Source organism: Strix aluco, chromosome 27 (genome assembly GCF_031877795.1).
Source record: "Strix aluco isolate bStrAlu1 chromosome 27, bStrAlu1.hap1, whole genome shotgun sequence".
Lineage (NCBI taxonomy): Eukaryota > Metazoa > Chordata > Aves > Strigiformes > Strigidae > Strix > Strix aluco.
Window position 1 is genome coordinate 2,165,487 of NC_133957.1, and position 9,245 is coordinate 2,174,731.

At 50.1% G+C, this 9,245-nt stretch overlaps 1 protein-coding gene across 1 annotated transcript; it reads left to right on the forward strand.

Moving 5' to 3' along the window:
- Positions 1–1,838: 1,838 nt before the first annotated feature.
- LOC141915673 (keratin, type II cytoskeletal cochleal-like) lies at positions 1,839–8,441 on the forward strand. Its single transcript, XM_074807439.1, has 9 exons — positions 1,839–2,417; positions 3,016–3,230; positions 4,970–5,030; positions 5,520–5,615; positions 5,909–6,073; positions 6,613–6,738; positions 7,218–7,438; positions 7,790–7,824; positions 7,950–8,441. The coding sequence occupies exons 1-9, from the start codon at positions 1,839–1,841 to the stop codon at positions 8,261–8,263; spliced, it is 1,812 nt and encodes a 603-aa protein (XP_074663540.1). The 3' UTR covers positions 8,264–8,441.
- Positions 8,442–9,245: the final 804 nt, after the last annotated feature.

Genomic DNA, 9,245 nt, shown 5'->3' on the forward strand with positions numbered 1-9,245 from the left:
ATGTTCCCGTGTCTCCACTCCCGAGGCGAGAGCACCCCCTTGCTACCGCCCAGCTTCTCCCTTCCCGCGGGAGGGTGCCTTGCAACAGCCCGTCCAAGGATCGGCTTCCCGATAGCTCGCCCGAAGGTGCTGCGGGTGCCGGTGACTCACACTATTGGCAATAAGCAGCGACAGGAGGGCTTGCAGGAGATGATAGTTGTGAGCGCTGGCTTCTTCTGATTGCAATGAGAAAAAACCCAATACAAAACAAAACAAAAAAACCCCCCTTCTGCTCAGGTTCTTTCAAGTTCCCAGACAGAGAAAACGGCAGTTGGAAACACATCAACAGAAACAAGCTACGAGATGCAGCAGATACCCTTAAGCTGCTCGTTTTGGATTAAGCTCCTGTACTTATTGCTCACGTAGCCGATTTTGAGAATCTTTTTGATTTATCTGCTCGGGGTTTCATCTCTCTGCCCTGCACTATTATTTTATCTACCATACAACCTGTCTGAGGTGCGTAACCCTCACGGCACAAGGATGCGGCTGGGCAGAATCCAGTTTGCAGAAGTATTTTGGGTGGGAGGGAGGGGGTATCTTCTCTTGTAACCTGTGTCCAGCTCTTCATGGACACAAGAGAAGAGGCCCCCAGCTCTTCTGCCTTTACACCATCCTAAAGCATGACCCAGCCTCATTGTGCGGCTTGAAATTCCTGGGTGAGGGTTCATCCAAGAGCCCAAGATCAAGAGGCAAAGGCTACTTTAGAAAAATTTTCTGACTGAATGATCTCAGCAGAGTGAAGAAGGGGGTGGCGGGAGCTGGAAGAAAAGTGGGTGAATTCCCCTTCACAGAATGTCTTGGAGAGCCAACAATGACGTGGAAACTGCTGGTTAAATACAGGGGGTGGAAAAAAGTGATAAAAATACCACTTCACAGGGAGCTTTTGAACCCTGAGCCTGACAAGGAGATTCAAAAGCAGAGCAATCTTTTCAAGCATCTTTTTAATAACTATTTTATAACTCTCGTAGTACTATTTAGTGTTATTTTAAGTTATTTTGGAAAAGGGATTTACTTGCTGTCTTTGAAGCCATGCCAACTAATTCCTCAGTTTCCCCCACAATGAGGGATGACAATTTTTTTTGTAAGATCCCAGAAAATACTGCCACGAGACAACTTCCACTCAGCTCATCTCTGCAAGCCTGTGATCATTCAGATCCCTTTTCTGAAAGAAATCAAAAGAGCTGCGCTGATAAGTAAAACCACCTTCAGCCCCACTTTTCCCAAGCCAACAACACGTCATGCACATCCAGTCCCAGAGCTGGCAGCCTTCGAAAAGCCCCTATTTCTGCTGCCCTGTTTGCTGCGCAGCGTGTTAAACCCTAAATTTCACCTTGCAAAAGCTTCGGTGCAAGGAACTTTACTCAAGCGAGTGATCCCTTGGCTTGCCTAAGGAAAACCGGCTCCCAGGGTCTTGGGAGAATCATGTTGCATCCTGTCCCTGAGCGCAGACCTCAGCGAGTCGTCCCATTCAATTCTAATTTCATGACTCAGAGCGGCAGGCTTTGGTAGAGGGGGGAGCTCCCTCACTCCGTTACTTTCTTGCCTGCAAACAATGCATTTTTCAGCGCCTCGCCGTAGCCTAGGTGTGTTTGACAAGGCAAGTTGCTGCAAGGCACGTCAAGTTCTGAATTCCCGTGCCAAGTTTTCCAAGCAGATAAAAGAGGAGGCTCCCGAGCTCTCCCATCACAGGGGTTTCTGTCTCCATTGCCCTCTGCTCTTTTCCTGCCGCGCAGCTTTTATTCACCAGCCTTTTTTTTTCCCCTCTCCTGCTCTTTGCGTTTCCAATTGAACAAGCCACCATGAGTCGGATCTCTTTCAGATCATCTACTGGAGGGGGCATGAGGGGCTTTAGCTCAGGCTCTGCTATCGTAGGAGGTGGCAGTGGTGCCAGAAGCAGTTTTAGCTCTGTCTCTGTCTCCAGAGTTGGAGGAGGAAGAGCCGGAGGTGGAGGAGGCTTTGGAGCTGGTGGTGGCTTCGGCAGCAGAAGTCTCTATAACCTAGGTGGAAGCAAAAGAATTTCCTACAGCTCAGTCGGTGGAGGTCTACGGAGTGGAGCCGGTGGTGGATACGGCTTTGGTGGAGGAGCTGGCTTTGGTCTTGGCTATGGTGGTGGAGCAGGCGCTGGTTTTGGCTTAGGAGGAGCTGGTGGTGGTGGTGGCTATGGGCTGGGCAGTGGATTTGGGCTGGGACATCCAAATGGTCGAGGTGGCCCCGGGTTCCCTGTTTGCCCACCTGGTGGCATCCATGAAGTGACCGTCAACCAGAGCCTCCTGGCACCCCTCAAGCTGGATATTGACCCGGAAATCCAGAAGGTGCGAACACAGGAGCGGGAGCAGATCAAGACCCTCAACAACAAATTTGCCTCCTTCATCGACAAGGTGAGAGTTTGGTCTTAAACATCAAGCCATGCATATTATCAGTTGCCTCTGGAAAAGATAACAGGAAGAAACTTCCTTTGGATTTAGGGGCTTGCCTGAACTGATCCCAGCCAAAAAACCAGCGTGGGTTTGGCTGAAAACTAAGAACTGTCTTATGTTTCCTCTTTGCAAGGATGAGTTTTTCAGCATTTTATTTTATTGAAAAAGTAAATCCCCCTCCTCCCTGTAAAAAACATCCCGGAGGCTTGATGGATCTTCTACTTGTTGCAAAATGGCGAAGCTCTACACAACTCAATGCGATAACACCAGTTTAAACCAGTAAGGTGGGCTGAGCATCTAGTGGAGGGAGAAGGACCCAGAGGTGTTTAGCCTGCTTAATAGCTCTTGAAAAATCTTGCTAAACATCTTAGAGGTTTTTGATACTTTTGAGAATTCGGTGCCCTAAATCAGGAAGATCCTAATAATTTCCCCGCAACCGTCCCAGCGTCTCTTGACCTTTGTTTTCCTGTGTTGAATGATCCCCCCTTTTCCTGGCAGCGGGTTTTTTTGTGCATTGTTCACTTGGGCTTCAGCATGTGCCTGTTTTTTTTCTCCCCAGGTGCGCTTTTTGGAGCAGCAGAACAAAGTGCTGGAGACCAAGTGGAGCCTCCTCCAAGAGCAAGGTCACACAGTCACCAGGAAATCCCTTGAGCCCCTTTTTGAAGCTTACATCAACAACCTCAGACGGCAGCTAGACAGTCTTCTGGGGGAGAGGGGGCGGTTGGACTCTGAACTGAGGAACATGCAGGACATGGTGGAAGACTTTAAGAACAAGTAAGAAATCGTGCTCTGTAGCATAAATGATTCACAAACGGGAAAATCAGGGCAGGCGGTTCATGCTCGCTGGTGCACACCTTGTATTTGCACTGGGTTCCTCTTCCAGTTTGCAAAATGAACATATAAAAGCAAAACTTGGTCTTAGAATTACCTCTAGCTATGTCAGATTTCTTACGTGCGGGATCAGCGTTTAGCACAGCATTCATGCACCCGTGGGAAGCTGCTCCAGCGTAACGGAGGTCATGGTCTGATCCTTTGAGGCTCCTAAAATAATACACCTGGAGACAGAAAAACTCATAACGCATGAGTGTATGGACATGCAAAAAGGGAATGAAACATTGACATAAACTGCCAGCTCCAAAATCCCCCATTTCTCTTTTTGCGAAGGAAATGCCAGCCTTTCCAGAGGGCCCCAGGCGACCCACGTGCGCTCACCCTCGCTCAGCTCTGACCACGTGAAAGATGCTCAGCTCTTTTCTCTGACTTGTCAAAGAAAATGATTTCCCTGGGGAAGCAAATTAATCCCCTCCTGAGATAAGGTGTCCAGCGGAGGTGGGATGAGTCATTTTAAGGACATGCCAGTCTGCAACTGATGACTATAAGGGACATTTAGGTGCTTTTTTTTGGGCGAGGCCATTCATTTTTAGTTGACTGTAGTCTGGTGAGAACAATCTCTCCCTTATTCAACCAGATCTGGCCAAGTGCAAATTTGAGAAAAACACCTTGGAGGCCTGAAATAGGTTTGTATTAGACAGTTAAGCATGTGAAGAGCGATTTTTTGGGCGGGGACAGGGAGATGGCGCTTAGAGCTGACAGGGTGAACTGACATAGCTTCTGGTATGTTGTACTTGGGTGCATTTCAGGTCTTGATAAGTATTATAGGCTTTTAGAAATACTGATCAGGCCAAAAATGACAAATTATATTGGCTGGATTTTGGAGCTACTGCCTGGGAAAGAGAGTGCATTTTATTTCAAGTCTGGGGTTGGTTTCCAGTTGGTTTCTACTTCTTCCCATGTCCACTCGGAGATCCATCTGCAGGGATATTTCTGCCAATATTAGTTAGAGGACTGGCACAAACCTGCCTTTAAAATCCAGGCCTTTGCCTCAAGAGCCTACATGTTTTGTCTACTTTCTAGCTAAGCCCTGCCCTGATTATCTGATGAGAGGATGTTGCTCAGAGCCATAAAAAGTTCCACAGAAACACAGTCTGAGGCATAATGATCTCCTCTTGCACAATCATGGCTAAAGAATCACAGACTTTTTTTTTTTTTTTTTTAATTAAATGCTGCAGCGGGTTATTCAGAGCCATTAGCATTATTATAATATCAAATATCAAATTGTTACATTATTATGTATTTGTAGGTATTGCAATGCAGCTTTGTTGAAAACCTTTTGCATAACTTTCCTTTGGGCAAAGGTCACCGAGAATGTCTGTTCCTGCTTCCTACTGAAATGGGCTCTGATCCTGCACACGTTTCTCTATGAGCTTGACTTTAAGGGCAGTGATAAAAATCTATTAATTTTAGCTGTGACTACTCACACCATGGAGTCTTGCAGGTTCAGAGTCAGTGATCATTTGCTCTGCATCTGCTCTGGACTGTAAACAGATGGGAGTAAAGAATACATCTGTGAGCCACAACTAAGGATTTGGGACTGGAGTGGTCCCATCTCTTCCTCCCATGCTGGTTTTGCTCCTCGTTTCCACCAAAACCCTCTCACTCTTTTATTTGAACAGATATGAAGATGAGATCAACCGGCGCACTGGTGCAGAGAACGAGTTCGTGGTCCTCAAGAAGGTGAGTGAACTGGGAGTTTTGGGACAGATGTTGCAATTAACTCACGTGAACAGAGTTCAAGCAAAGCTGATGGGCGCTGGGGTCCTCCAGCCTCACTGTTGGGTCAGGCTTCGATGCCAGTACATCGAGGAGTAAGAGCTGGGTCCTCCTGAGGCCAGGGATGGGCCTAACCTTTGCCATGCCAATGGAGCTGCCCTGTTTTCAGAAGATATCTCCTCTGGTTGCAGTTGCAAACCTTCCGGCCTTTTGTGGCTCTGTTTAACTCTGTCCCTGGTCACATCCCCGTGAGTCAGAGCTTTGTTTTCTGCCCAAGAGCCTGGATCTGGTTCACAGTAAATGTCCAACATTACATTAAAAAAGAAATACCTTGATCATAGCAATATAAAAAGAAGCCTAAAGAATAACAGACCTGGAAGCAGAGAGATGGTCCCACTGGTGTCCTAAAGCCACTTTGGCTTGTGGTTTCATCTTTGGTTTTCTTTTCTTTAGGATGTGGATGGTGCTTATATGAACAAGGTCGAGCTGCAGGCCAAAGCAGATGCGCTGGCAGATGAAATTAACTTCCTGAGAGCTCTTTACGAAGCGGTAAGCAGTCAGCCCCCCTGCGATAGCATCCTCCCCGGCTCCCTGCCGTACAGTTCTCCACCTCCCAGAGCTCCGGTCACCATGCTCAGTGTTGTACGGTGGTAAAAGAGAAGGTGGTCACTGTCTTTTTGAAATTATAATACAGGCATAAGATGGAAAAGGGTAGACAGAGACAGAGCAGGGGGAAATGCAAGAAAATGTCTCGGTGGAGAGAGCTCTCAAGCCACCTCTTGTCTGCATGGTTTCCACCATGAATGCCAGAGCATTAACTTCATTTTTTGTATCTTCTGCAGGAATTGTCCCAGATGCAGCAGCAAGTATCTGACACCTCTGTGGTCCTGTCCATGGACAACAACCGTAACTTGGACCTCAACAGCATCATTGCAGAGGTCAAAGCGCAGTACGAGGACATCGCCAACCGGAGCCGGGCTGAGGCTGAGGCTTGGTACCAAAACAAGGTGGGTAACCAGAATGACCGACTGATTTCTGCGATTCATGTGGCATCACGCTAGCTGATGGGGGGACAGGACTAACGGAGGAAGGATCACAGCATTACACTGGAGGTTAATTTGTTTTCTCTGCGTGCGATAGGCTCTTGCATACAGATCCCCAGTATTCGCTTGTGGACCGCTACTGTTGACCAGCCTTATATTCCTTGCAGTGAAACCAAGGGACAAGATGCTTAAATGCCTTGACCCTGGGCTCACAAGGAGTCACTGGTAGCCTGGCCTTAGACACAGTACACTCCTCTTTCCCTCCCAGGTTCTTAACAGTAGGTGACAATGCACAGGTGCTCTATGCAATGCAATAGCTGCTGCCTTAGCATATACTGATAACTAAAGTCAAATGCTGCTATTCCATGGGCAGGTTGCTCAGAGGAATGTTGTCCCCCACCCTTAACCTGCATCCAGACCTGCACTTTGTGCCCTGAAGTCCCCTCACCCTTCCCTCAGCCCCGTGGTGCCTCACCAGTGCTCTCCTCCTTTCTACATACCAGTACGAGGAACTCCAGGTCTCTGCTGGGCGACACGGTGATGACCTGCGTAACACCAAGATAGAAATTTCAGAGATCAACCGGATGGTCCAGAGGCTGCGGAATGAGATCGAGAGCGTGAAGAAACAGGTAGGAGGGGGATTCTCCTGCAGAGCAGCTGCTGCACGGTGGAGGGCAGGCGGGAGGTGATGGTGGCCAGGCGTGGCAGAGCCAGCTCCTGGGACCGGGGCAGGGCTGGAAGGCCAGGCCTTCCCCCCTGCATTAAGGAGGGCATGGCCACTCCTGTCTTTTCCCACCAGAGAAGGTCCCTCAGTACAAGGATGTGCTGTGATAGCCGCTTTCTTGCTGTAGAAGCAAACTGAGCTACCAAGCTACCTCAGCAAAGGTGTGTAGCAAAGCAGAGATGTTGATGTCTGCTTTTCTTGGGGAACAGGACTGTGGCTGCAGCTCCCCAGTCACCCACCCTCTGACACTGTCCTGATGGCCCATCAGGAGCTCTCAGTGCCATCCTGGGAGCCACCAGCCAGTATCTACAATACCATAGTATTATCAGGAGAGCAATTTAGGGTAGCCCAGGATAATCAACTATTTGTTTTCCTTACTTTCAGTGTGCCAACCTCCAAGCAGCCATCACCGAGGCGGAGGAGCGCGGGGAGCTGGCCCTCAAGGATGCCAAGGCCAAACTGGCTGAGCTGGAGGATGCTCTGCAGAAGGCCAAGGCTGACCTGGCCCGGCAGCTCCGTGAGTACCAGGAGCTGATGAACGTCAAGCTGGCCCTGGACATTGAGATCGCGACCTACAGGAAGCTGCTGGAGGGCGAGGAGAGCAGGTGAGGGCAAGCACATGGACCTGTTGTGTGCTGCTCTTCAGAGCAGGGCACATCTCCTTGGGCTCAAAGAGACAGCTCACCCCAAGAGGCTCGAGCACCAAGTGATGTAAAGCAAGGGCAGAGAGAGGGATTGGTTTAAATTGTGAGCTTTGTAGGAAAAGATTAGTTTCTCCACCTCTTGGCACATGATGCAGTAACAAAAATGAGCATTGTCACCTTTCATACAGACATGTCCCACCAGAGGACAAGCCCTACTGACGGCCACAAAAGTCTAATTAGATGGTCCCTGTGGCTAACTTTGTATCTTGGCTGTGCTTTGGCATTGTTGCTTATTTTCCCCTTTCCCACCAGGCTTGCCGGAGAGGGAGTCGGAGCCGTGAGCGTCTGTAAGTATCTCCCCCCCTTCCACCCCTGCTCGCTCAGCTCCTGCCACAGGGGTGATGGGCCAGGTCCCCCCATCCTGGGGAGCCGGCAGGACCCCAAAGCGGATGTGTGCTCTGTCTCCCTACAGCTGTGGTCAGCAGCTCCAGCGGGATGGGCTATGGCGGTGGTGGCAGCTGCCTGGGCATGGGCGGCGGTCTTGGCATGGGTGGAGGTCTTGGCATGGGCGGAGGTCTCAGCATGGGCGGCGGCGGAGGCGGCGGCGGCTACAGCATGAGCAGCAGCGGCGGCTTCGGAGGCGGGAGCGGAGGGTTCGGCGGGGGGCTCAGCTACGGCGGAGGCAGCACCTTCAGCTCCGGGAGCAGCCGAGGTGTCAGCTCCAGCACGGGAGGCAGTGTGAGGATCGTTTCCAAGACCACCACTAGCAAAAAGACCATCAGATAAGGATGGCGAGCATGGCGGGCCCCCCGCGCGGACGCCAGCGTGTTTCCTGCCTTCCAAAAGCAAGTGCTGCCCTACGAATCAATGGTGTAAATAGCTGCGCTAGAGCCTCTCCTTCCTCCATCCTTCACCCTCCACCTTTGGGGCAGCGGGGGGAGACCAGGACCCCACCGCAAAAATCTGGAGCACCTTTGGCTAAAGCATAGGTTGTAACAGGTCACTGACAGGGCTTTGGAGAGCCGTCGTGGACCCCGGTGGTGGCCCTCTTCCAGCATAGTCCTTGTTCTCCTCCTGGAGTCACGCATTTAAAGCGAAGTGGAAGCACTTTGCTGAACGGGGACAGTCGCGCTCGGCCACGCACATTCGTTTCACTCGTCCTAAAACAATGGTGACAGCCTCATGAAACGACAGTCCTGGGTCCTCAGCAATGAAAACAGCTCCAAGATGCTCTAAAAGCCTCTGCCTGCAACACGTGTTACAACCTCCAAATGTTGTGTCTGCAACTAAAGATTTTTTCCAGCCCCTTGTTTTCTCAGGCACTTGTGGGAAAGGTTATTGCTTTCTATGTATATGAATTGCCACACTGATTTCTAACGCCTTGCCCTCATGGCTACAGCCTCTTCACTTCCAGGCCTACCATACTGTATGGTCCAATAAAAAGCATTTGTCATTTTTAAAATCTGTTGCTTTTTGGTTTTTCTTCTCTGCTGATGTGGGCATTGATGCGTCCTGTGCCCCAGCTGCAGTGGGGACTCTGCAGAGGCAGTTCATGAGAAACGATCCTTGCCTTGAGGAAACAAAACTCAGTTTTAAAGGCTCAGGCTCTGGGACAGGCTGGGGAGGGTGGAAAGGAGGGTGGGATGGATGGATGGAGAGCTGGGGCACAGGGAAGAAAAGCTGCCTCAGGGCTGAGCCAAAAGCTGGGTGAATCCCGCTGTGGTGGTTAACTGCAAAGCTGCCCTTTCTGCCCATCACTGCAGGAGTG

Coding starts and splice junctions, on each gene's coding strand:
- LOC141915673 (XM_074807439.1), top strand. CDS start 1,839: ATGAGTCGGATCTCTTTCAGATCATCTACTGGAGGGGGCATGAGGGGC. Junction 5,031..5,519: donor AGTTCGTGGTCCTCAAGAAG/GTGAGTGAACTG, acceptor TCTTTTCTTTAG/GATGTGGATGGTGCTTATAT. Junction 5,616..5,908: donor TGAGAGCTCTTTACGAAGCG/GTAAGCAGTCAG, acceptor TATCTTCTGCAG/GAATTGTCCCAGATGCAGCA.